This window comes from Borostomias antarcticus (genome assembly GCF_949987555.1).
Source record: "Borostomias antarcticus genome assembly, chromosome: 23".
NCBI lineage: Eukaryota > Metazoa > Chordata > Actinopteri > Stomiiformes > Stomiidae > Borostomias > Borostomias antarcticus.
This window is the reverse complement of record NC_140256.1, coordinates 8,338,157-8,364,716: the sequence shown is the minus strand read 5'-3', so window position 1 is coordinate 8,364,716 and position 26,560 is coordinate 8,338,157. Positions and strand designations below refer to the sequence as shown.

At 46.8% G+C, this 26,560-nt stretch overlaps 4 protein-coding genes across 4 annotated transcripts in view; 3 read left to right on the top strand and 1 right to left on the bottom strand.

Annotated features, from left to right (window-relative positions):
• The window catches only part of LOC311324906 (actin filament-associated protein 1-like 2), a gene marked incomplete at both ends in the record, with an annotated part of 13,002 nt that extends 5,240 nt beyond the window's left edge, over nt 1–7,762 (top strand). Inside the window, 9 exons of the mRNA XM_084457503.1 lie at nt 413–541; nt 697–833; nt 4,612–4,708; nt 4,977–5,188; nt 5,351–5,527; nt 6,221–6,313; nt 6,713–6,800; nt 7,412–7,473; nt 7,733–7,762. Coding sequence (XP_084313629.1) covers nt 413–541; nt 697–833; nt 4,612–4,708; nt 4,977–5,188; nt 5,351–5,527; nt 6,221–6,313; nt 6,713–6,800; nt 7,412–7,473; nt 7,733–7,762 — 1,025 coding nt within the window. The remainder of the gene's footprint in view (nt 1–412; nt 542–696; nt 834–4,611; nt 4,709–4,976; nt 5,189–5,350; nt 5,528–6,220; nt 6,314–6,712; nt 6,801–7,411; nt 7,474–7,732) is intronic.
• Nucleotides 7,763–7,979: 217 nt separating this feature from the next.
• Nucleotides 7,980–12,216, top strand: LOC311324905 (actin filament-associated protein 1-like 1; the record flags this gene model as incomplete). Its single annotated transcript, XM_084457502.1, has 7 exons — nt 7,980–8,174; nt 8,371–8,501; nt 8,709–8,829; nt 8,934–9,018; nt 10,200–10,366; nt 11,044–11,154; nt 11,526–12,216. The coding sequence occupies 7 exons, from the start codon at nt 7,980–7,982 to the stop codon at nt 11,550–11,552; spliced, it is 837 nt and encodes a 278-aa protein (XP_084313628.1). The 3' UTR covers nt 11,553–12,216.
• Nucleotides 12,217–12,732: 516 nt separating this feature from the next.
• Nucleotides 12,733–21,494, top strand: fhip2b (FHF complex subunit HOOK interacting protein 2B). Its single transcript, XM_084457304.1, has 17 exons — nt 12,733–12,885; nt 13,755–13,833; nt 13,970–14,139; nt 14,232–14,336; nt 14,512–14,631; nt 15,029–15,250; nt 15,811–16,007; nt 16,137–16,263; nt 16,353–16,429; nt 16,550–16,742; nt 17,678–17,850; nt 17,947–18,075; nt 18,174–18,264; nt 18,393–18,536; nt 18,785–18,925; nt 21,086–21,186; nt 21,360–21,494. Exons 1-17 carry the CDS (start codon nt 12,835–12,837, stop codon nt 21,460–21,462), a joined length of 2,223 nt encoding a protein of 740 aa, XP_084313430.1. The 5' UTR covers nt 12,733–12,834; the 3' UTR covers nt 21,463–21,494.
• A 2,081-nt stretch (nt 21,495–23,575) lies between these two features.
• On the bottom strand, nt 23,576–25,546 carry nudt18 (nudix (nucleoside diphosphate linked moiety X)-type motif 18; the record flags this gene model as incomplete). Its single annotated transcript, XM_084457305.1, has 4 exons — nt 25,521–25,546; nt 25,020–25,202; nt 24,402–24,615; nt 23,576–24,177 (listed from the first exon to the last, which is right to left on the bottom strand). Exons 2-4 carry the CDS (start codon nt 25,164–25,166, stop codon nt 23,576–23,578), a joined length of 963 nt encoding a protein of 320 aa, XP_084313431.1. The 5' UTR covers nt 25,167–25,202; nt 25,521–25,546.
• Between the last annotated feature and the right edge of the window lie 1,014 nt (nt 25,547–26,560).

Here is a 26,560-nt window from a genome sequence, read left to right as displayed (position 1 = left end):
TACCAAACACTCCTTGCGTTACTCCTGCTTTGTTTTTGTAATGAAGTGAATAATGACTGTTCTCAGTTCATTAAGGAGTCTATCCTCTAGTGAAGAACGCTTCTCAGACTAGCTTTAACAATGCCTGCATTACGTATCTGTTTAGCATTGGGTTTGTTTACGAATTCACCAAGCTTGACCTGAAAAACACTCGTCATAATATAAGAATGTGTGCTCTGTTTTTAAGAGTTTTTTGTTCATTCTTGACTGTACAGATCTGAATACCTGCAGTCCAACTCTCTGTTGATGAGAAACGGCTCTATTCTCAATGGACTGAACAGATTAGATTAAAATAGGACACAATATGGGAACTGTTCTTTTTGCTTGTCTCAGATAAGTTGTTGTTTTTCTCAACCTGTTCCTATGGTTGCAGTGTTGACACGGCTGATCTCGGACCTGCAGTCATTCCTGGCAGTGCTGGACAGTGAGAACCTCAGCTACATCGCCCAGGCCCAGAAGAAGTCCATCTCTGAGCTGCTGGGCAAGCTGCAAGACACTCCTGGTAAGCTATTATTGGCCAATATTTAAGCCGCAGAGCACTCCTGGTAAGTTATCGTTGGCCAACATCTAAGCTAATAATCGAAGATACAGGACACTCCTGGTTAAGGAGTGACATTGTCCACATAGCTACAAGCCCCTGTTGTTTGTGCTTTCCAGTGGAGGATGCTGAATACATGATCATGAGCTGTCCGTCAGGGGCTCCAGCCAATGACCTCAGGAACACCCCCCCAGATCCCACCCCTACCCAAGAGCCCTCCTCCTCCTCCTCCTCCTCTGCCTCCATAAGGAAAGAGGTGAGTGTCCACTTCCTGGTCTGTCCTTTCCACTTCCTACCATGCCCGTGTCCACCGCTGGTCCCTGGGATGTAGCTAACTGCTCAGTTTCTAAGACGATTATCTGACAGCTCGGTCAACCCTTTAGTATTACCATCAGTACAAACAGTTGGCCCAAGAAGAAACAGGAATTATGTATTTATCGTGTCTAGATGCTTCTGTAGATCCTGTGAGTACGTGTGGTTGGCCAGCGCTACGTGCTCTGCGTCTCTCTCTATTCTACGGCAAGCTGTCTGTGTCTGGCTGAACAGCCATGATCTGTGAATGGACTGGAGGGCCTTCATCAGTCTTATTCATCTGAATCAGTCTGACTCCAGAGTGGCCTGTATGTATGGACCTTCAGCCTCAGACCACTGACAGAAGGGGCCTGTTCAGAACTGGGTGGAGAGCAGGGTGTCTCTGGGGGATTCCTCACATGTTTGACATAGTTCCCTCTTCTCTGGGTCAGTGTGTCTTCTCTATCACAGAGGAATGTCCTCAGCTGTGATTTGATTTGGGCTACTTATTATACTGCAAATATGTTTTCAGTCTAAAACAGAATGTGTGCTTGGGTGTATTGGTTGTTCAGATGTAAGAATAGAATAGTTCATGTTTCTACAACCATCAAAAACTTGTTAAGCCATTGTGAAAGGTTCAGAAGATGTATAGGTATACCTTTTATACTCAGCTGCAGTGCTTTGGAACTTTTTGCCTGGAGAGTTGAAAACAACAAGAAACGCTAATAGATTCAACATACTGTATGGCTGAAAAAATGGCTTAGAGGTGAACATTGATGGATAGAACAGATGAGGAAGAGTAGATACTGTGGGACTTTTTTGGATTAGAAGGGTCGCTACGACATTTTATTGTATTGTACTGTATTTGGTTGATCTAATGTTGTAGTATTAGTCGAATGATAGATGTGTTGAATTTTAGGTGTTGCCTGTTTACACACCTGCTGCCTTACACACCCACCCACCCCTTCCCAGCAAGGACTATAATGGAAATAAGATGTCTACTTTTTTGTGTTATCCTTGGCAGTTTTCGTTTAAGCAATAATGTGGGTATGAATTTGTTTCAGATTAGATTTGTTTCAGATTTGTTTTTTTAATTGTCAAACTAAATCAATCAATCAATCAATCAAAGATATTGTGACACATACAGTAGCATTTTAACCTGATTCGAACCATTCAGACCATGTAGTGCTAATGCAGCTATCCTATCTTCCTTCTGTGCTAGCATAAAGGGACAGTTCACTCAAAAAACATGAAATTACCATTGACTGTCATTTATTCAATGACACTTTATTTTATTTGGAGCCTTATAGATGGTCTGTAGATGCTCAACTACAGTAACTATCAATGAACATTAAACTAACTGTCCACTAACCCTAACTCCTAACCTTAACCAGTTGTTGCATATCAACCGAGTAGAAGTTGATCGTCTGTTGACATAGTTGTTAATTGTCTGCAGTTTATCAATAGAGCCCCTCAAAAGAAAGTGTGATCGTGGATTCCCATTGACGGCACTTTGGGCGCTATGAAAGAGAGTCGTAGAGGGCGGGAGAAAGGAGAGAGGAGAGAGAGTGAGAGAGCAGTAGGGAGGTAGGAGAGAAAGGAGATAGACTTTGTAGTAGGAAGGCGTTGTAGCCAGTGTCAGGGTTTATTTTCAGGCTGTACTGTAGCCTGCAGCCACCGGCCCGTTCCTCCGACCATAATGACAGGGCAGGGAGACGGGGCCGTGCGGCTGGGGCAGCGAGCTGGCTCTGTGAGGGGGCGGAGGGCGCGGAGCAAGGGGCGGGGGGGGGGGGGGTCGGGTTGTGATGTGGCTGGCTAATGACAGGCCCTCTGTCCCGCTGTGGTCTGGGGGGGTCCGGCCACATAGAGTGGGGAGCGCGGGGTCAGAGGTCAAACTCCTATCGTTAACAAGGGCTTTTCAAGTGGCCGGGTAGCAGCGTATACACACATAAACACACGCGCACGCACCCCAGCCCCACCACTCCCCTCCTCCGTCCTCTGCCCCCCCCCCCACCCCACCCCACACCTGAGGTACTAGCGCCAAGCATCATGGGACAGGCGATCATGGTCCACTGAGGAAATCAAAGACCGGAGGTTGGGAAGGAGGGCAGGAGGCCAGCAGCAGTATCTACCGACAGGAAGCGTTGTGTTTATGAGAGAGGCCATCTCCTCCTCATCTGCGAAGCCATTGGCTGAGAGGGAGTCTGCAAGAGGAAGTGGATGTGATTACATCTGGTGTACGTGATGGAGTGATAGAACACCCACATGGAGGGAAGGAGGGATGGTGAGAAGGAGGGAAGGAGGGAGGTCAGACTGCGTGAGGCCGGGAGAGACCCCTAGGGAGCTCAGCGCATACATGCACACACACACACAAACGCGCACACACACACTCACACACACACACACTTATGGAGAGTGCGAGTCAGAAGCCCCCCGGAGACCCTTAACAGCAGCTTTCCGCTGTCGCCACACACAGACTCTGGAATGACTTGGCTAGTGAGTAATACACACACACACACACACACACACACATACATACATACACACACACACAGCCCCCCAGCCCCAGCAGAACTAGTTCTTATGAGGGGACCCTGTGAGAAGCAGAAACAGTGTTTACAGTTTGAAAGTCTGCCAGATATTTTCTCTGTAATTCACTCAAGACCCTCATTCATTGTGTGCGTGCGTGCATGTGTGTGCGTGTGTGTGTGTGCATGTGTGTGCGCACACAAAGGACTGTGGTTGCCAGGAAGGTTTAGCCAATCAGGCAGCTCTAAAGTGACTTCAGCTCAGGACACATTGGGAGTAAACTCACATGGTGTAAAGGTCATAGCGCTGGTGTTGTCTATATGGAGACATGATAATGATGGTGGTGGTGGTGATGATGATGATGATGATGATGATCTCGCTCTCTCTCTCTCTGTTGGTCTCTCTCTCCCTGTTTATATATAATATCTCTCTCTCTCTACCCTCTCACCTCTCCCTCTCTCTCTCCCTCTCTCTCTCTCTCTCCCTCTCTCTCTCTCTCTCATGCCTGTAGAGAGAGAAGAATGTGCAGCAGAAAGTTTACAAGCTTCCATAATGTCTCCTGCTGTTTCACTGAGGTTGCCCTCCATATCCGCCTTCTCTTCCTACAGTCTGCTACAGTATGTCTCTCTCTTTCTCTTTGTCTCCCTCTCTCTCTGTCTCTCTCGTCACACTCTTTCCTGCTCTCCCATTCTCTCTCTTTCACTCTCTCTGATATTCAGTGTTGAGAAAACAACACTCTCTTCCCCCTCCTCCCTCCCTCCGTCTCCTCCCCTGCTCCCCCTCCTCCCCCTGAAGCAGTCAGTATGCATGAGTACATGTCCCTCATCTCTCGTTTTAGTCTGTGCCCTCCCTGACCCTCTGTATGCTTCTGAGTCCCCAGCTCTGCCCAGTCTGTCAGAACGTTTGTTGTGTACAGCTTTGGCTCCCTGTCCCCCACTATTACAGCCTGGCGCTCTGCCTCATGCCCTTTTAGCAGGATGTTAGGACTGGCCAGCCAGTTGTCGTGGTGGTCATAGGGGCTGTCGTGTTATTGTTGTAGGGGTTAGAGCGTTGATATTGGTCGTGACCTTCGGACACTGAGATATGAGTCATATCAGAACGGCGCGAGTCATCTCAACACACACACATACACACACACACACACACACACACACTACTTCCTGTTATAATGATGCCCCACTGTCATAATGATGACTTCCTGTTTACTGTGTCAGGGCCAGGGTCCCATGGTGCCCCCCCACCCCCCTGGGGGACTGGATGACAGCTGCTATGAGGAGGCGGAGCCCTTTGTTCCAGACAGTCAGCACACAGGTACCTGATAGACGCGCACACACACACACACACACACACACACACACACACACACACATAAACAAACACAAGCAGAACAGTTGTGCAAAATAGCTTTATACTGCTGTAATGAAAAACAATGACCTGTTTGACCTGAATATGACCTGTTTGTGACCTGTATGTGACCTGTTTGTATGTGTGTGTGTGTGCGTGTGTATGTGTGTGTGTGCGTGTGTGTGTGTTTGTGCGTGTGCATGTGCGTGCGGCGGGCTTGTGTGTGTCATCCCAGACAAAGCAGACTCAGACAGTAGTCACTACGAGTCGTACGGAGAAGAGGAGGAGGAGTTTGTTAAAGACAGGGCCCACTACATCCAGTGGAGTGCCTCTCAGCCCTGTCTGCGTCCCGCCCCAGAGTCCCGTATCTGTGGTTACCTGTGGAGGAAGAAGTGGCTGGGCCAGTGGACCAAACAGCTGTTCCTCATACGCAACAACTTGCTCATGGTGAGTCACCTCACGGGATCTCTGGGAAACTCAGTCAGGGTTATCTTGTCACTGGAGTGTGCTCCCAAGCCGCCAGGAGAAGGCCTTACCACATGATGTACAACCATCACTGCCTAGATGTGTCATGTACTCTGTTACTGTCTCTGCCTCTGTCCCCGCCAGTGCTACAAGTGTGCAAAAGACCTCCACCCGCTGCTGGAGCTGGACCTGAGGGGGTGTCAGGTGGTCTACAAGTCCAAACACAACAAGAAGATGCAGCACGAGCTGAAGGTGTTGGCCGGCTCTGACACCGTGGTGATGGGCTTCAACAGCTGCCAGCAGGCCGAGGACTGGAGGAAGGTCTGGACGGGGCTCCGACTATAGACAGACACGCAGACGGGGGGGGGGGGGCAGGGAGTGAGGAAGGCAGGCAAGGAGGGAGACAAGGAGAGAGGTTCGGATGCAGCGCAACACAGACAGATACGGTGGGTGAGAGGGAGACAGGAAGAGGAGAGAGGGAGACAGGCGGTAATAAAAGTGCAGAAGAGGAGAAGAGAGGATAGGAGGTGGCGTTGCTCATGACCTCGACACATAAGTGAACAGCACCACAGATATGAAGAGAGGGACAGAGGGAGTGAGGTACAGAGGAGTCTGAGCCAATCAATGACAGGAGAGACAAACAGACAGACCTAGAATACTGTCCCACAGATATATGGTACAGTAGTAGTGAATTCACTGTCATTCCTCCCTAGCGTGTAGAGAGCACAGGGGGAGGAGCCAGAGGAAATTCCATTGAGGATGGGTAATGCCATGATTGTCCAAACAGCCCGGCCAGGCCCAGATAAACGCTCTTATCTCACAGGGAAGTACAGTGTGTGACTGAAGGCCCACAGGAGAGAGGGCATAGGGGACTCCTCGCAGCTGAATGCTAGATTTATACGCTCTGTGTACGATGCACTATTATCTGTTTGAGTTTTAACCACTGTGATTGGTCCTCTGCGTGATTCTTTTGTGAACCAACCACTCTGATTGGTGCTCTGGCTGGCTGTGTAGATCATCGAGGAAGTGAGCGGGTCGGTGTTCTGTGAACTGGAAACCCGGAGCTCCTCGTCGCTGCTGAAATGTGACAGGCTGGAGTCTTGCAGGGTGAGAATGACCCCCCCCCCCTCTCCACACACAAACACCTCAGCAGTTACAACCAGCTGCTGACTAGCTAATAATTAATTACATCATAATAATAATTACAGGACCTCTAGGGGTCTTTAATCCACCTCACAGCAGTGACACATAAACATACACACACATGCAACTTCCGGCTGCCGTTGGAATTTGTCCTCTGCATTTTCCCATTCAAGCTGTCCTCCTCTAAGGGCAGCCAGGAGCAGTGGGCAATCTCGTCAGTGGGGCCCGGGACACACCTCACATACCTAGCCTCATCTCCTCGCTGTCTGAGATAATGACCTCTCACTTGTCACTCTTTAGGCTGACCTGACCTAGACCTGATTTGTCCTCTTTCTCTCTCTCTCTTTCTCTCTCTCTCTGCAGTCAAGCTCAGTCCTTCACACAGACTCAGAGGATGAGAAGTTGTCTGGCCTGCCCTCTGCCCTCAGCAGTCTGGACATGAAGGAGAAGAGTAAGAACACAGAGCTACATCTCAATCTTCCTCTCATCTCCTGTCTTCTCTCCTCTCCTTCTCCTTCTCCTCTCCTCTCCTCACTGGTCCTTCTCCTCTCCTCTCCTCACTGGTCCTTCTCTTCTCCTCTCCTCACTGGTCCTTCTCTTCTCCTCTCCTCACTGGTCCTTCTCCTCTCCTCTCCTCACTGGTCCTTCTCCTCTCCTCTCCTCACTGGTCCTTCTCCTCTCCCCCTCTGGTCCTTACCATCATCTGCTCTAAGGTAACATAGCCATGATCAGTACAGGTCACCCATAGTGTTGCTTGAACCTACCAGTTGGCACTGAAGGCGAAGGGCGAAAAAAAGGAAGGAAGATTATTGAGATGAACTCACTCACCCTGAACATAAACAGAAGCAAACCCTTCTGTTCCGCCCATCCGTCGCCCCCTCCCTCGCTTGACAATCTATCACCTCCATCTGGAGCAGCCCCTCAGGCTGTGAACAGGTCACCAGAGCCAGCGGCACAACACAGTCTCCTATTGTTAGCCCTGTTTGCTTGGTGAAGCTGACGGCAGGTCCACGTCTCAGCAGACCCAGGCCTGCTGTAGCCTAACATTGGCTCATTGTCCAGGTGGATTCCTGCAGAATTCAATTGTCACCTCTGGCAGGCTTCAGGCCCAGGCAGCAGTCGTGGTATGTTCAGATTGGCACAACCCAGACAAAATATGCAGCAGCAGCAGCAGGGCAGGTCTGGGTACACAGGAGGCTGCTGGGGCTTGTTAGGACATGTTGTAGATTTACTGTAACCGCTAATTTATGACTCCATCATAGGGAGGATCTAATGATGGTCACTCTGGACACATAACATCAGGTGCACACCAGCTCTCTCTCTCACAAACACACACATGAACAAGAGCAAGCTTAAAAGATCTAATGTGACTGGTGGTTCCAGAGACACCTGGGCCGCACAGACATCTCCTGAACACTGGAGGGCCAGAAGGCCAGCTCAAAAAAGGAGACAGTAGGACAGACGGGCTCAGTAAACACACACACACACACACACACACACAAACACACACACACATCAGTTCACATGCACACCCCTGCATGACATACTGTATAGCGTTTGTTAGTTTATGTGTGACCTTTCCTGACCTCTGTACCTGTCACTGATTGGCACAGGCTACCTGAACGTTTTGATGAGCTGCCAATGGCAGAGCCTGCTGTGCCAGGTGGAGGCGGGACAGCTGAAGATGTTCCGTGACGAGGGGTGTGAGGAGAGCCCCCAGTACACGGTGCAGCTGCGGGGCTGCGAGGTCCGGCCCGGCCCAGACACCCCCAGCTCCTACCGTATCACCCTGGTCCAGCACGGGGACCAGGTGGCAGTACTGGAGGTAAGGGGAGGAGGGGGTTAGTGTTGTTGTTATTCTTGTTGTTGCTGTTGTTTTTGTTGTTGTTGTTGTTGTTGTTGATGATGTTGTTCAGGTTTACTGTAAACCAAGGCTGATGAATTGTGTGGCAGACCAATATGAGTCACATATCAAAGTCAACGGCAAGCTGAAGCTCCCCTGTCCCCCCTCCTCCCTCCAGGCCAGCTGTGCAGATGAGAAGGAGCGTTGGGTTCAGCTCCTGCAGGACGGGAGCACTTCTCAGGGTGCGCCCGACCCCCCATATCAGCATGACAACACCTCACTGGACCTCAAAGTTGGCGGGGCCCTCAGGTGACGCATATTCACATGATGAAATGACGCCTGTAAAGAATGACTTTTTATGCAGTACTCTGTCACAGTGTGCTAAATAGTAATCTGACAAGACCCCAGTCCGTCGTGTCCACTACCACTAGGTCTTAGATCTACTACAAATAATAGCTGCGTTTGTGTATGAAGGAACGGTGTGAATCAACTGTACTCCATTCCTATTTCCCCAAGCGGCCTGAAGATTCGAAGGTTCCCCACCTCAAACACATACATGGACGACCCCTTTCACCAGCTGAGTGGAACAGGCCATTGTCAACCAATCTACTCCAACAGCTCCATACTGGAGCACATGGTACAGTCCAGTCTGGGGGGTTTAAACGTCTGGGATGTAGAAGCTGAACTGTCTAGTATTTGAAATCAATAGGAGGGTGAAAGATCTCAGTGTCCTCTCCTCAGTTCCAGAATAACGTTGTCAGGGGAGATTCAGTGTCATCCAGGGACTCCGTCACCTACAGCAACAATGAAATCTTCTCTAATCACAGTGAGTCTTACTCAATACACACCCACTTGGGTTACTCTTTGTTGTATTGTAATACAAACTAAAACTTTTATTTGCTACATAATTATGCCAGATGGAAAAACTCTGTAGACACAGACATCATCCCAGGAAACAGTAGAACTTATACAGTCAGATAAATATTTTGCCAATGTTCAGACATTTCTCAATGACTATTGGTGAGATATTTTAGACTTTTACTGACAAGTTACATGTGGCAATGAGTGTGGGTCAGACTGGGAACTGATGAGATATAGAGATGGCAGAGTAGACAACTAGTTGCTTCCTCTCTTCTGCCCAAAACATAAGATTTGGGGAAGGTTATGTGGCTCTACTTAGGTTGTTATGAGCGTTCTCAAGTTTTCAGATTTAAAGTAAAACAATTTTCCCAACATCTGGTTTAGATTAGGTAAGTGTCTGCATAATTACATGTTTTTTTTACAACAGATTCTTTAAAGAGTTTTGCTACATCAGTATGAAAGTTATTTACATTTTATAGTTCCTTAGTGTTGAGAACTACATGTGGTACTGTACACTCTCTTCTGCAACTTCCTTCTATCTCTGTTTGTACTTAGGTGGAGTATCCTGAGAATATTTGAATGTTCCCCAACCTACAGTAGGGATGACTGTTGTGTGTGTACCGAAAGGAACTCATGACCAGGAGATAGCAGACCAGAGAGATAAGACTAGTCAATACTACAATAGAATAGAATAGAATAAAATAATGACAGGAATGTGACTGCAGTAGAGGGCATTTAAGGCTGCAGCTCCCTCAGCTAACTACAACAGCTTTACTCAGTGTTCAGTATTATCCAACCAGCTCAGAGTCCCTCTCTGTCTGGCGGAAGGGTACATTTCTTTCCTCTGGGCCTGGAGAGCTCTGGTGGTTAGCTGGCGTTCCTGGTGGTTTTGTCGTGGCAGAGGGACCCAGCCTCATGGTAGATTCTCCTTTTAAGGACTGCTTGGAAAACACTGGATATCAGGTTTTCCTCTCAACATAACTTCCATAGCTGTGTGTCTGTCCCTGGAACCACATGCAGGCCCAGTGGCTCTGCTGCAATTTAAGTGTGTGTGTGTGTGTGTGTGTGTGTGTGTGTGTGTGTGTGTGTGTGTGTGTGTGTGTGTGTGTGTGTGTGTGTGTGTGTGTGTTTGTGTGTGTGTTCTAGGTAAGAAGTTGTGTGAGGTGGAGCGTAATGTGCAGAAGCTGGATCTGACAGGGAAGAGGAAGGTGCAGCTGAGGGCGGGGTCAGAAATGAACCTCAACACCGCAGTGAAGACAAACAAACGCACCTCCTTCAGACAGTCACTGGCCTTCTGCGCTGAAAGGGCACAGGTAGGCAACACACAAACACACACTTTGAGGTGTTTTCAAACAATACAAGTGTGCCACTAGTAGGGGTTTTGTGGTGCTCTGCCGCCACCTGCAGTTTGGAATGCATAATACACTAAAATGTCTGTTGAAATTACCTGGACTCCTTCTAATACCTCCATGGCCTCCTCTCTTTCACCTTGATGTAATTACAGTGTATGTGAAACGTGAAAGAGAGCTGAGTGGCCACTTCAAAGAGGAGCCTTTAGGCTGTTATTACCCTCAGTTACCCTCCTATGGCCTCTTCTTGTCCTTCCTGAAAGGTCTCTTGGGCAGAACAGCGCCGTTTGACTCATTGTAAACAAAACCAGTATGATGAAACACAAGCTGCCTATCTGAGGTCCCATTGTTGGCCTGCTCTCCTTTATGTCAGGGTTCTGGAGTATGTGATCTATAGTATCTAGTCTCTTGGCTGGGTCATGGTGACACAAACTGTAAGTTTTGTAGTTAAGTTGGAATAGAGGAGGCTTGCCTAATCTCCACTACTCTACTCTGTTCTATTCTACTCTACTCCAGTCCTCTCTACTCTACCCCATTCTTCTCTACTGTAATCTACTCTACTCCACTGTTAACTTCACTCAACTGTTCTCTAACTCTACATTCCTTTTTCCTGACTCTACTGGGTTCTATTGTCTCCTCAGGGTGGCTTCCTGACCCCTCTGCTGCGACGGACAGCTTCTGCAAAGAACTCTCTGAAGAGAGCACCCTCCGCCATCTTCATCGAGCATGGCAAAGTGTTTCAGAGGAGGAAGGTACATCCAGCCACACAGATGTTAACATATAGAGCTGTCTCTCTATTGTCTCTCAGGCCAGACAGAGAGTCATGTGATTTGACATGATCAGATCATTCTTCTCAGATGCTGTGTGAAGAGACAGTTTGGCCAATTAACCTAATTAATCTACAACACCGATATGAAGCTTACTTTGTGAACATTCCTATGAGCCCCATGTACAGTAAGAGTGCAGTATGGATGACTGATGTTATGGGCCACTAATACTGTGATCTGTGATGTGATCACTCACTTGATTAGTCCAGATTGCCATCGTGTGACATCTCTGTATTATTAATCTGTCTCTCTGACATCAGGGACTTAAAAGCAATTTGCCCTGTGTTCTTTTGTAGGAGTGGGAGACAAAGGCCTCTACTTGACACCGGTCATCTTGTCAACACCCACCATCCTGTCATCAACTACCTTGTACACATTCCCTGACTTGTCTTAGTATATATTGCACTGAACATATTATTACTGTGCATGTGGACCATGCACTACTCTTTGTATTATATTTTGTTTTTGGGTACTTTTGTATTCACTGAATACAACACCTCAATAATGTAGGGATCTCTTCCCATGTTCTACTCTTTTCTATCCTAGTAATCTAAAATGTCAGCTGTCGATAAACATTATGCAACATTGCTCACATAATAGACTTGTTTGTCCATTCAAATGGCTGCCTTGACAGTAGAGGAGAGCTCTGTGTTGTTGTTCACTCATATGAAGTTCTGGTGATTCTGGTGTATATCTTGTGAAGCCTACCCAAGGGGCCTATGGTTCTGCCTCAGGAATTCAGGGTCATTTTTTAGTGTGAAGAATAACACTTTTTTGATTTTGTCTTTCTTCACCTTAAGCACAGTATGTATTACATATGTATCCACATTCATCAGACTTGACATCACACTGTTCTTACCACTGAGTTGAAATAAACAATGTTTGAATCAGGAAAAGGTTAGATGTACATTAGGCTGTAAACAAAGAAACTAACTGCATACAGTACATGTGCCTTTTTATAATGCAGCTCTGTGGTATAACTGAAACATCGTAGTAAGTAAAACACCATGCACATATTTTTGAAGATAGCTAATCTTTAAGGAAGTGTTTTTAACCATGAAGTATCACTGATATGTTTGGTATAACTAAAATGTTTTTGATGATTTTTTTTATAACTTTAAGAGGGCTTTTGTTTATTAATTTTGGTTGGTTTTTATGCTGTAAACTGATAACTGTGCTAAGAATAAATTACACTAATTATAAAGAATCAGTATTTGTTAATTAAAGATTTGCTGGATGAAATTGTTTTTCCTCTTTAATACATTGTATTCTAAATATATTATTTCAGTTATGTGTGTCATTAGTGTGGCTTCAGGATTATTGGAGGACCAAGACTAGAAGCAGTGTGGATTTTTCTGATGGATAGACTGTCAATTTTTACCAGCACCTTTTAAGACAGTTCTCATCAGATGTTTCGAGTGGGGGAGTGGAGTAGATCTTTCCAACTTGTCCACTAGAAGTCAAGAGGACTCTCCTCCTAGTCAAAACAAGATCCCTCAACAGTCTGTCATGGATCAGGTGTCGTTTTTGGGGGGGTTAGCGAAAGGTTGTTCTTATTTGGAAAATGTGTAACATTAGCACAGTTTGGTTGATTTGAATTTAGCAATGGACATGTTTAGTAAACTTACGAGTCTATTCCAGCAGGCGTTGGAAACAGTGAGTATTCTTTTTGTTAACACGACTGCCTTGACTAACGTTTACCTAGCTAACTAGTCAGCTAGCTACTGTACTGTATCTAGAAACCTTGGCTCTATGTCCAGCGTTTATAGCAAAATATTTTCTTTCATATTTAGAACATGATCGCGTTTGCATGCTGTCAATGGCTTTATTGGAAAAATCGCAGCAACAAGTTGCTCAGAGTTAGTGTAGCTAAGTTAACGTAGCTAGCCTATGCTAGGTCGCCTGCATTGCGATGGTAGCAGCTAGGTTAGCGGACTTTGGCATGTTGTTGATGTTGTGACGAACTATCATTATTCTAACAAGTTAGCAATATCAGTTGTTTACATCTCTTTCTTTATGGGTATTGATATAAAGCATGGCTGTGACATATCATGTTGCTGGAGAGCGTTGTTTACAGTTATCTTGAGGCTAGCTAACTCCCTAGCTAGCTATCTTCTAACTCTGCCAGGACTCACATTGCTCACGTGGAACTAATACATCCATGACGTGGAAGCCCTCAGGCTTTTCAACCACATTCCAGCGGGTTTGAACAACTGTCTTGGGCATTTATGCGACTGATGGCCTTCCATAGTCGTCGGCCGAGGCAGGGGGTTGGGGCTAGGGCAGTTTTCTTGTCGCTGTGAGAGCTTTTGGGTACTCAGATTAGGGCACAGTAAAGTGATAGGGAGACACAGAAGGATACACAACAGTTCAAGCTTGCAGCAAGAGGGGTTTGCAGCAAAGGAGCTTAAAAACAACAACAAACATGGAACACACAGTCCACGTGGATAGTAGGGCTGAAGTGAAAATATTGAGTTGAGGTCAAATAATATGAAATTAACATAATTGCATTTTTGCTTTTTTAGAGGGAGCCCTCTGTGAACCTATTGGACTCATTTGTGGAGCACTGGAAAGGAATAACCAATTATTACATTGAAACTACTGGTGACTGACTCTCATATCATATTCATAATGATTTAAGTTTTCCATTTGTCATCTATGCAGCTTGACCAAGTGATAAACTATGCAATAGTTGTGTGTTGAGACTTGAGAGTGTGTGTATGGATCCTGGTGTGTCCAGATGAGCATCGGCCGGTGAAGCAGACAGACATCCCCTGGAGGCTGAAGCAGATGCTGGACATCTTGGTCTATGAGGAGGGGGAGCAGGGACTGGAGGAGACCGGGCCATGCATGGAGTACCTGCTGCAGCACAAGCTGCTCGAGACTCTCTGCACACTGGGCAAGGCACAGGTCAGCTGACAATACACACACACACACACACACAAACACACACACACACACAGACACACAGTTTTAACATATATTGTACTCCCTGTGTCCAGTACCCTCCGGGGATGAAGCAGCAGGTCCTGATCTTCTTCTCCAAGGTGCTTGCTCAGATCCAGAAGCCTGTTCTCCATCTCATCAATGTCTACAGGCCAGTGCAGGTAGGCTAGAGTCGTACACTCAGACCTGTTTACAGGCCAGTCCAGGTAATGCATGACTGACACAATGTCGGACACAAATGGAATCATGCCTCTTATTATGTCTGATCATTTGGATAACAGTAACACGTTGTTCTTCTCAACCATATCCTCTGGTCTTTCCTGTTGTGGTCAACAGAAGTTGATTCATCTGTGTGGTATGCCGGGGTCTCAGTCAGAGAGGGAGGAAGCTCAGTTCCTATTGGTTGTCTGCTCCAGAGTCAAACAGGACCCCTATGTCCTCAACTACATCTTAGAGGTACCTACCTCCACACCTGGCTTACTGCCACACCTAGCCAACCTCCATACCTGGTATACCTCACTTAGCCTACCTCACACCTAGCGCACTCCCACACCTGTTCTACCTCCACTAGCCTACCTCCACACCTAGCCCACTTCCACACTTGGTCTACCTCCACTAGCCTACCTCCACACTTATCCCACGTCCACACCTAACCTATCTCCATACCTGGCTTACCTCCATGCCTAGCCTTCCATACTCTACTTCCATACTCTATCTCCCCATGCTATTCCTTCTTCAACACGCCAGCCTTCTCCAGTGGTGGAGTGTTTGAAATCTTTATAAGGACTTGTAACTGGCTGTTTTAATCATGTTGTCCTGTCTGTCTGTCTGTCTGTCTGTCTCTATCTTGTAGATTAAACAAAATGCTCTCTCAAAGACGTATAGCTCCACCCCCGAGGAGAAAAGTGAAGCTTCCAGTGAGGAGAGAGTACCTTCCAACCAATCAGACTCTACGGCCTCCACCTCCAGTCAATCAGAGTCCATCACTCCTAGCCCAACCCCCTCATCTCCTTCCATCCCTCCCTCTGACAACACAGGCCTCATCCATGTTCTTGTACAATTGAGCAAAAGCCAGGTGTGTTTGTGTGTGTGTGTCTGACTGTCTGTGTGGGTGTGTATGTCTGTCTGTCTAAGCATGTGCTTACTTGGTTGTGTAGTTAAGACTACAGACCGCTCGTAATGCATATGTGGAGAACGTGGAGCACGTATATGCCCCGTCCTCGGCCAAAAGTCCACCTTATGGCTCCTGGAAAGGCTCCCTGCCTCCTTGTGATTAGCTCCTTCCCACTCTGTGTCGTCAGCTGTCCCTATCCAGCCAACCCCACCCTTTTACCTTTGGCTCTGCTTCCTGTTTCCCCACCTCTGCTTTGCGGCATTCTCAATGAGCCTGTTCTGCTAAGTGCTTATTGTGCTTTGTTATATGATTCACTTTAATATCATATTAGAGACTACAGGGATAGCTAACACATAATGGCCTACCATGTAGGCAACTTCTCTGTAACTATTTGTGCACTCTCCTGCTAGTCATGTCTCTCTTATGAAGTATCTAACCCATGTTTACTGCTCTGTATATGTTTGAAGTAAACCTCCATAAGCACAGTAATGAATCACATGTGGGTTCCTCTCCTCCATCAGAAGAGCAGGGTTGCTCTGAAGGCCTATGAGAGCCTGCTGCTGTTTATAAGCATCCAGAGAGAGGAGACGGTGGAGGTCCTGGCTGAGAGTACCCCACTCTGCCCCCTGCTGGCTGGGAGGCTGTGTGAACTCCACAGCCTCATCCCACCCACCCTGGACCCCACAGACATCCTCAGCCTCCCACACACACACTGGAGGTGAGGGGGACAGAGGGGTGTATGAATACAGTCTTCTCTTCAGTTCTAGATTCTTGATGTGAAACTGGCCGAAGCAATTCAACATCAGTGCCTAACTTTTAGCTGTTGTTTTATGTTGTTGTGTCTTAGTACCCAGTTCTCCCAGGTCTCCCATGGTAACGCTGAGGAAAACGTGTCATTTCCTGGAAGTGATGTCATGGAGAAGTTGTTCTCCTGGCTGGACTTCCTGGATCACCTGATGAAGGAGGCGCCAAAGGTAGGAGAATCGCCGCGGCCCTGTCTCAACACTCAGGACATGCGTCCTCCATATAGAATTATGACCAACTGTCTTCTCTTCTGTTCTAGATTCTTGCTGTGAAACTGGCTGAAGCAATTCACCATCAGTGGCTTGTCGGCGTATTACAACCTGAACTGCTGCAAATGTAAGTGACTATTATTTTAACCAATCTCCACCATGTAGCTATCATAGTTGCTAAAGGGGTGTGTAGACTCTCTTACTAGACGTGCTCAGGATCACAGAGGCATGCGTTTGTGTGTTGTAGGTCTGAGACTGGCGTGTTGGTCAGTACGGCCCTGCTGTGCTGTGTGGTGCGGCGTGTCACCTCTGCCGCCCTGCTGGAGGAGCTGGTGAACTACATCCTTGGCCGTCACACGCACAGCGAGCAGCGTCTGGACACAGAGAGCCACGTCCTGCGCTACCACCTCATAGAGCACTGTGACCATATCTCTGATGAGGTAGGCAGGCCACGACTAAGCCAAGCTAGGCTATGGTAAAGCCAGAATATGGTAAGACTATGCTAGGCTAGACTGTAGTAAAGCTAGGATAGGCTAGAGTAGACTGTGGTAAAGTTAGGCTAGACTAGACTGTGGTAATGTTAGGCTAGACTAGACTGTGGTTAAGTTAGGCTAGGCTAGACTGTGGTAAAGTTAGGCTAGGCTAGACTGTGGTAACGCTAGGGTAGACTAGACTGTGGTAAAGTTAGGCTAGGTAGGCGTATTTCCGACTCAAACAGGCTATAGGGACAGGACATAAAGTTTAGATGAATTTGACTGGAACGTTGACAAGTTGGCGGGTTATAACAACTTTAGACAGATTCAATAGACAGATAGTGTTGATTGATCGGTGGATGTCATGAAATTATTGGTTGACCTTGCTCTTGCATTGCTGACGTAAGCACTTGGGAGATTTTGTTTAGGATTTGAACGAAATGGAAACTTTGAAAAATATTTGCCATATATTGTTAAATAGGTACACACTATGACCAAGGATGTGATCCAAAATCGAAAGAAGTCAATTTTTTTTATTTCTTTGCGTCTTTAAGAGTAGTCCTCAACCAACTGCTCCCCTCAGCAGCAGAAGCCTGAGAAACAAGGCCAGGTGAGGACAGACCAGGCTAAGTTAAAGGACAGGGGTGCAGCCAGCCACATGGGCTAATCCTATTAATCCAGGATTTAACTGCGGCAGGGGTGAGAATGAGGACAAGACTTATGAGATAACTCAGACTTCCCCATCACCTTGTCACACAGTCATACGAGTACAGAAGCTTAACTGCTCTTCTGTTCTTATACTCAGCTTCGTACTACCTACTCCCTCAGTATATGGTCTCATGGTGACTGAATAATTGCATCAATTGAAAACTAAAAAAAACATGAATGTCTCTCTCTCATAGATCAGCATCACCAGCCTGCGTCTTTTTGAGGAGCTGCTACAGAAGCCCCAGAGGGACATCCTGTTCAACCTGGTGCTGAGGAACCTGGAGCATCGCTGCTATGCCACACACACACCTGGTGGAGGGGAGGACAGACATCACCAGTATGATTCTGAAACCATAGAGGAGAACGAGTGAGTTTACTTCACCATAATGTTATATATTAATGAGGCTGTTATTATATTTCAGTATTAAATATCTTTCTCTCCTGTATGTGTGTGTGAGAATAGAGAGCTGGAGGAGGACCCGTTCTTCACAGACAGCATGTATCCTGATAGTGAGTTCTGTCCACCCACCTCGCTCACAGGAGAGCCCCCCCACAGTAGAGGAAACAACCAAGCTGCTGACATTGTCAACAGGTACTGCCATCTTCACCACCACTGGTACCTGACACGCAGATACTGATGATAATATCTGTGATGTTGACGTGTGTGTGTGTGCGTGTTGCGTGTTGCAGTTTCCTGTGCCTGGTCCCTCAGGAAGCCAAATCCTCCCACCTTGTCCAGGGTGCAGGATACGACACCTATGTCCACGACGCCCACAAATTGGTGAGCACAGATCCAGTTTATAGAAAGAGTCTTTACTGAGAGTGCATTTATCTAGCGTTCTTCATAGATTACATTCCATGTTGACTTCAGTCTCACAATTTAATTATTTCTCTTTGTTTCCTGCCTAGTTCAAAGAGTGCACTGCATTCTCGCAGGAATGGGATTGGTCAGAATCCATTATACTCCCAGAATCCACTGTAGTAAACTCAGATTTCTTTGAGGGGCACCTCCTGAAAGTCCTGTTTGACAGGATCGGACGGATCCTCGAGCAGGTAGGTAATCTGGGTGGTTTAACAACAATACTTCACTGCACAGCTCACCTGTGTTGAGGGGGATGTAGGGCACATTGGTAACATGAACCCATCTGTAGGAAAAGTAACGCATACCAAGGGTTGTAGTGAGGCGCTGATCACTGGAAAACAACTTGAAAGTGCATATCTCTTTAATAGATTGATGGCGTTCTTCAAAATCATTAACAAACAACCCATCTTACTCTTCCCTCCTCTTCCTCCCCTCCCAGCCTTATGAGTTGAACCTGCAAGTGACGTCGGTGCTGTCCAGACTAGCAATGTTTCCCCACCCCCTCCTCCATGAGTACCTGCTGGACCCCTACATCAGCCTGGCGCCCGGAGCTCGCTCCCTCTTCTCTGTCCTCATCAGGGTAACACCACCGCTCTCTCCCTCTATCTCTGTCCTCATCAGAGTTTAAGCACAAATATAGTTCACGTTAAATATATTTATGGCTCAAGTGTAACGCATGCGTACGATGGCTGACGCAAATATCCTGCGTTTGTTTGGTGCGTCTTTTGTGCACATCTCCTTAGGCCTTAAGGTACGCATACACAATGTGTGATACCGACAGAAATCGTGGGTCAGTATACCAAAGATCCTCTGATGTCCTGCGAGATGGAAACAGGAAACAGCAAAGTAGTGGTAGTACACAATGGCGGTGAAGTTATGTAAGCTAGTTCACAATTACACACATTTGTATGATGTGCCGCAAGTATGCAGGCCAGAATAGTTGGCGAAAAATTGGCAACGTTTTAAACCTGAGCGAGAAAGAATGCAGCGGAAGTTTACTTATCCCTGACCTACCTCATGCCTCCTAGTGGATACAATGTTGAAACCTCCATTCAGACGTAAAGTACACACACACTTACAAAACTGGAGTATATCGAGGCCTTAACACCACCACTCAACACCCCCCCCCCCTCAATCTCTGTTGCCTCCTCTCTGTACTGGACTTCTTACTGTAGGCGCTTTCCCACCAGAAAGTCCCCTGTACTTTCCCCCCAGGAAAAATCCCCTAGAACTCTCTATTCCCTAGAACTCCTCATGTAGATTGTGTTCAGACAAGAATATTGAACTAGGAAAGCAGTTTCATGTTTACACATATGGTATTTACAGAATGCAGTTTAGTTTGAGAAATCCCTGCAATGCTCTGTAGTAAACACAGAAGTGTTTTGGTTGTTACAGTATCACAGATTTATAAACCACATGTCTATCGGAAAATGTTTTTTTTCCATCAGATGTCTTAGTTACAACAATATTGAACTAGGAAAGCAGTTTCATGTGTGGAAGTGTTGCCAACTCTCAAGAGATAAATAAGCAACAGCCGCTTCAAAAACAAGCCCAAAACAAGCCCCAAATGAATTAAATTAAATAAATTATAAATTATACATAATAATACATTTGCATATAATGTTGTCACACATGCTACCCGCCCATTAAAAGTCGATGGGTCAGAGGTGCAAAGAAAGTACTTCTACAATTGTTGTCTTGTTGGGTCTTTATACTAATTCTTGGATGATGAATGGGGCGCCGACCACCGCAGATATCCACCCTGAGTTATTTTTCCTTCGTCCAGTCTTTATTGTATCTTTATTCCTTTATTGTATCTTTTTCCATACTTGCACCACTTTGTTGACATTGTGGAAAAAGACGGAATCCTGAGGATGCTGCTAACAAAATGATGCATCAATTCCCGGTCCTGAAAGTTTTCATAAGATAGTTAGGATGATATGCAGCTGCATGATCAACATCATTGATCTTCTCCAATGAGGGGGAGGGTGCAGGATAGGTCAACATGGGGATCTGTTGTGAGACGGCACTGATATTATTGGCTGTAAGCAAACACCGTCAGAGCTGTGCCCGTGCGTAACATTGCATCACCAGGCTCTCCTCGGGGCAGGGAGAACTGAGAAGCCGCGTGTGAATCAATGCATTGCATCGCTTTTTAGATTTGGAAACCATATCCATATATTTGCAACCATATCTTTTAAAACAAGCCCCACAACCCACAATTTTCTCAAGCAGCATCTAGAAAAAAACAAGCCCAAAGTGGCATATTATTGCCGGACTTGGCAACTCTGATCAACGTGATCGCTAAACACGGAAGCTTTTTTGCGCAGTGAATTTAAACATGGCATCATTAAAATAAAACTTTGCCAGTCGGCACCCTACTCAGCCAATCAGAAATGTTCAGCGTTGCCGCCCCGCCCACAAAGTACTTTTCCCCCGGCAAGAGTACTACCTCGCGAGCGGTGTCTTTTTGGGGGTCAAAAGTCCCCCACGAATCCACCGATAGACTCCGGCCCCTTTGGTGTGAACACAGTGAGTTACCCCAAAGGTCCGTAGTGCGGATGGAAAAGTATGTCGGTGTGAAAGCGCCTATTGCTTCCTCTTCTGGGTAACCTCTACCCACATCTATCTCTATCTCTCTCTCTCATCATGTAATAGATACCAATGTAAATATGACGGTGATGTGTGTCTGTGTGTGATAGGTCAGTTGATTCAGTTGTTTTCTGTGTGTGTGCTGTAGGTGATAGGAGAATTAATGCAGAGGATCCAGCACATCCCTAATGTAACACAGAGGCTGGTCCAGGTCAGGGGACAGCTGATGGGCCTGGAGCCAGAGACCGGGTCAGTACCATGTCAAACACTGTCTTTCCAGGAGGGTCTCAATCTTACAGACCAATCAGATAAGACATGTACTAGCAGAGCAAGTGTGTCTGTCATTTCATTGCAGATTTAGAGCACTCTGTCTCTCATCACCACGACAAACCCCTCATTTGACTGTGTGTTTCTCCCCCCAGTGTGGATCATGTGACCCTGCTGAAAGGAGTGATCGTTCTAGAAGAATTCTGTAAAGAGCTGGCAGCCATTGCTTTCGTCAAACTGCCCAGTGCCCAACACTGACACTGGAATACTGGACAGGCTTAAGAGAACTCTAGACACCACACTGTACATCTGTAACAGTGGTTTCCGTAGATACACCCGACAGAACACCGTTATTAGAACAAGAGGATCCTTCCACACTTGACAGTACACCTGGAATAGTGATCCTATGGAATGATCCTCCGACAGAACACTTCCGGAACCTTGCTCAGTCTTTACTTCCCAGACACTTGTGTGGATCTGAAAGCTAGATTGGCATTTGTTTTTAACTTTCAATTCCCTTGAGATGAGTAATCTCTCTCTCTCGACTGTCAGACTGAGACCGCAGCCTTGTATTACATGATGACAGGAACTCCTGTGGCTACGCTAGGAACAGTCATCAGACCCTCACAGGCCTAGGTACAAAGGGGGGCTTTCTGGAGCGGACTACTGTCTGAAGATGGTATGGAAAAGCGCTTTAATTGCATCAGTTGCACAAGTTCCTTCTATGCAGTAAAAATGATGTAGGACTGGGTGAAACTGGACTCCTAAGATGGATGACTACCACTGGTACCTTACAGGATTAGAAAAAAATGTGAACTTAACACAACCTTGCACATCTCCATTTTATGTTTCTTGTGAATTTTATGTTTATTATTTTGTTTTGCTTAACCTTCGTTATCTTTGCTATGCAAATAATTGTATTTATCTTAAACATAATGATCGTCACACACATTGTTGCCTGAGAGTTAATTTATATTGTAGGATGGTTTGAAGCCAGACACAGAGACAAACTGTGTGTGTGCGTGTGAGCGTTCGTGTGTGTGTGTGCGTGTGTTTACTGAGCCCCTGTATGTCCTCCTGTCTTCTTTTTTGAGCTGGCCTTCTGGCCCTCCAGTGTTCAGGAGATGTCCGTGTGGCCCAGGTGTCTCTGGAACCACCATCACATTAGATCTTTTAAGCTTGCTCTTGTTTAGCCCTTCTCAGTCCTGTTGTCGCATGCTCGCTCATGCCAGACAACAGTCCTTTCCCGCTCCATTCACTTCGCCGTCAAAATAAATCGGTGTCGGCCTATTTAGGAGAGGCGTTCATATTTACAAGTGTCAGATAAACATGAAACTTCACTTACCTAAGCAAAAGGGTCTATTTAAACAAATGCTGGGTTTTGAAGCCTCGGCGCTACCATTTAATAACGTGGCGGTCTCTTTGAAGCTTCAAAACACCGCCAGAAGAAGACTACCTCGGAAAAATAAATTCACTCGGACAGAACGCGTCTAAATAAGTTATTTAATGGTAGCGCCGAGGCTTCAAAACCCATCATTTGTTTAAATAGACCCTTTTGCTTAGGTAAGTGAAGTTTCATGTTTATCTGAGACTTGTAAATATGAGCGCCTCTCCTAAATAGGCCGACACCGATTTATTTTGACGGCGAGCAGGAAAGGACTGTTGTCTGGCATGAGCGAGCATGCGACAACAGGACTGAAAAGTGCTAGCTCTTGTTTAAAAACCGTTTCTGTACATCTTCAAATGTCAAAGTACAATCATGCAAAAATGTGACCTCAGTGACCTGTCAATTGAGACAAACATCATAAAATGCTTAACTAATGACTGATTATTATTGGATTGGTATGGTCTTGTTCACATGTGCATAGTTTGCCCTAGTGGGATATACAGTACATAATCACTCTGGTCAATGAGTGAATGACAATATTGCATAATTATACCGTTCATGTACCTGCAAAGTTTGGTCTGAACAGCAGAAAACTATTCAGTCGATTCTAAAGTAACAAGTGTGAATAGCTGTGACCACATACACTCATATGCACGCATGTGCAGCCAGAGCAAATTTTTTTGGACCAAACAACAATGTGAGCTATAGCTGCTGGTTGCAGCTAAAAAGATGGCTTTCACCATTCCTTAAAGGTGATCTGCAGTCTTTCCCAATAGACCCAGTCCTGGCAAAAGGAACCTTGCAGCAGTACTTTCAGCAGCCTCCAGAGGACCACCCAGTCACGGGTACCAGCCCCATAGTTCATACACACATGATGTTGATCACATCTTAGGTGATACACAGTACAACCATGCATCAAGACTCTGCCACCACAGAATCCCCTTCAAGAGGGGAACAGTATAGTATCGGTGTCTATCCCTTCCATCAGTACAGACTCTGTACAGGTAGAACAGACTCATCATTCAGCATCCCCAGGATCTTGTCCCTCAGAGTCTGCTTGTCCACCTTGTACCACTGGTATCTAGGGTTCTCCACCAGGGGGGGCTGTTCAAGCGGTGGCCCCTCCTCGCTGTGTACCAGGGAGGCCAAGACGTTGAAGCACAGCCCATCTGTCTTCCCTGGGACCCGGCCGTGGTGCTGCACGCCCAGCAGGCCCCAGGTCTGGACCTCCAGCTGGGAGTAGGAGGACGGCATGGCCCCTCGCACCAGCACGTCAGCCGTCCAGGTCACAGTGTGGGTCTTCACGGCCACAGGGAGATGGGGATCCTTGGAGCCCCCCAGGCCCAGCAGCAGCCACAACTCCCCAGCGGGGCTGGCGAAGGCCAGCAGGAGCCTCTGGACCACCACGTGGCAGGGCAGGTCGATGGGCAGGGCTGGGGGGTGCCAGGCCTTCTGCCGGTACTTCAGCCCGGCCTTGATGAGCCACATAATGTCCTGGCCTCGCAGGGGGAGGGCCGACTCCCTGTCCCACCATCCCGCCTGCAGGGACTCTGCGTCAGCCTCCGCCAGCGTCTTCAGGGAACCTCCTGGAGCAGAGACGGGGACCAAGAGGTCTAGTGTTGACCAAATTGATTGTGGTACATTTAGCCAAACCAGGTGTTATTATAACTTATAACAGGAATTTGCTGACACATCTTACTGTTTGAATGTCAGAGACTTTTTCTCTCTCTGATCTATCTCTGATCTATCTATCTATTGGTTATGAATGACGTATTGTCATGAATGTTAAAAATGTGATATATTGTCAGACCTGTGATCTCTGCCAGGAAGGCAAATCGGATCCACTGAGTGCCCTGCTCCTGAACCAGGAGCAAGGTGATTGGTTGGCAGTCAAATCCAGTCTCCTCCTTCACCTCCCTCTTCATTGCCTCCTCAATGCTCTCCCCCTCCTCCATTCTCCCCGCAGGCAGGTACCACTTCTTATAGCAGTCTTGCCTCGCCTCCTGCACCATCAGAACCTCATTCTGCACACACACACACATAAATAAACATAAGGATATACACATGGTCGCTCTAGAGTGATTTACTTGGCTGAAGGTGATGTAGTTGGTCATGTTTGATAAAAGCAAGTTCTGCAGGAGTAGGGTTAGTAGTGACACGGGGATGACAATTTAGCAGCCACTCAAGGACAGCTCAGCTGCAAAACATGGCTCAGAAAATAATCCTGTCCAGATTGTAAGATTTTCAGGCTTCACTTGCGGTCTGCTGTTTAATTGTGTGTGATGTATGCTAGGACCGTAACGTGTCAGGTAAGCTAGCCTAACGGCCTTAACTAGGTCTTTGGCAGGTTGATTACAGATCTTGTCCTTACAGGGTCAAGACAATAGGCTATAGCCCTCAAGACACAGCATGGCAGTAAACAGCCCACCTTTGAATTGAAAATAACGGCGCCAACTATGTAGCAGATGGTCTTCCTCAAAACAACTGCTTTGACGTTTTCAGGCGCTGAATCGTACTCGGTCACTTCCAGTCCTTCACCGTTCAGAATCTTCTCCACCTCTTCATCCATCGACATGTCAGCTGCACCACAACGGGACAGGTTTACCCCTCTCTGCAGTGTAGACACATGACATGCCCCGTCAGCACATTTACAAGACGGCCGTTGCGTTAAGGCTGTACACAGGAGATTTATCAGACCTTTAATTAAACTCTCGCAAATTGCTGGGGTTCAAAGCCTTTAAAGGTCCTCCACACACACCTAGACACGAGTTAGTTACGTTGTTAGCTAACGTTAGCTATAGCCTATCTTAGTAACTTAGTTAGCTCGCTTTTCATTCACATTCAATGAACAACAATAAGCAACATTCGCCCATCTGTACACAAACCACTTTAGTTAACTAGTTTTTTTCAATACTGAAAAAATACGAACCCGGCATCTAGTCGACTGCTTGTCTGCGAGGCTTGGCTGCTTGTTGACAGTCGACAGGACCGACTAGAGTCCACAACCAACCAATCACTGGCATCTGTGCAGACATTGGCTGAGAGCTCAAGACACGAGAGGTACACACTACACATGATTCATAACCTCCATGCCCCCGACACGCAAACATTATAATTGTTTTGGTCGTGTATTTCACAATATTGATGGCGTACACATTCTGTACGTCTCGCCTGTCTCACCTATGCCGGTCTGGGTAGCTCCATCCCGGTAGGAGAGGAACCGGCGGCCGGGATAAAATCACGGAGTCTAGAGGTGTTTGCCTCCCACTCCGCACGCCAGGTGTGGTCTGCCCATCCTGCTTCGCTGATGCCAAGATCCCTGCATTGCTCCAGGATCCCGGGCAGGCACAAAGGGGTGTCTCGACTTGCGACGCCAAGGCATCGCCGTGGAGCTCCCAGGCATCGAATATCTCTACAATCAACGCTGCCACAGGAAGGCCTTCTTTATCACAAAAAACACCAATCACCTCAGCTACCACTTGTTCGCACCATCTCGCCGGAGAGACGGAAGATGGCTGAGCATCAGGACCCCCGGACTAACAACTGATCACTTGGCACTTTGAATACCTTGTCTACACAATAGACAACAACGGACTCTGCACTACTGTAGCCTACACATGAACCAATACCTGACAATACTCGAACAATTCAACACTATGCACAACTGTATAATGGACTGATAATTGCACAGCAAACATCATAGACACAGACATAAGTAGTTGAGGATGACACTGATGGACTGATGACGGATAGTAGGCTATAGTAAACTGACAGTTTGGGAACCTTTAAATGTCTAGCTGAGTAGGCTACCTATGACTGGAATGAGGAACTGATTAGCTCTGATAAGATACTGTAAGGACAAGCAATTACAATAATTCCGCTGTAGCTGTACCCATAGGCTACTTGTTACACATGGCAAATACACTTTCTATTCGAGTCTATCTATTACTGTCTTTGAAAACCAGAAAC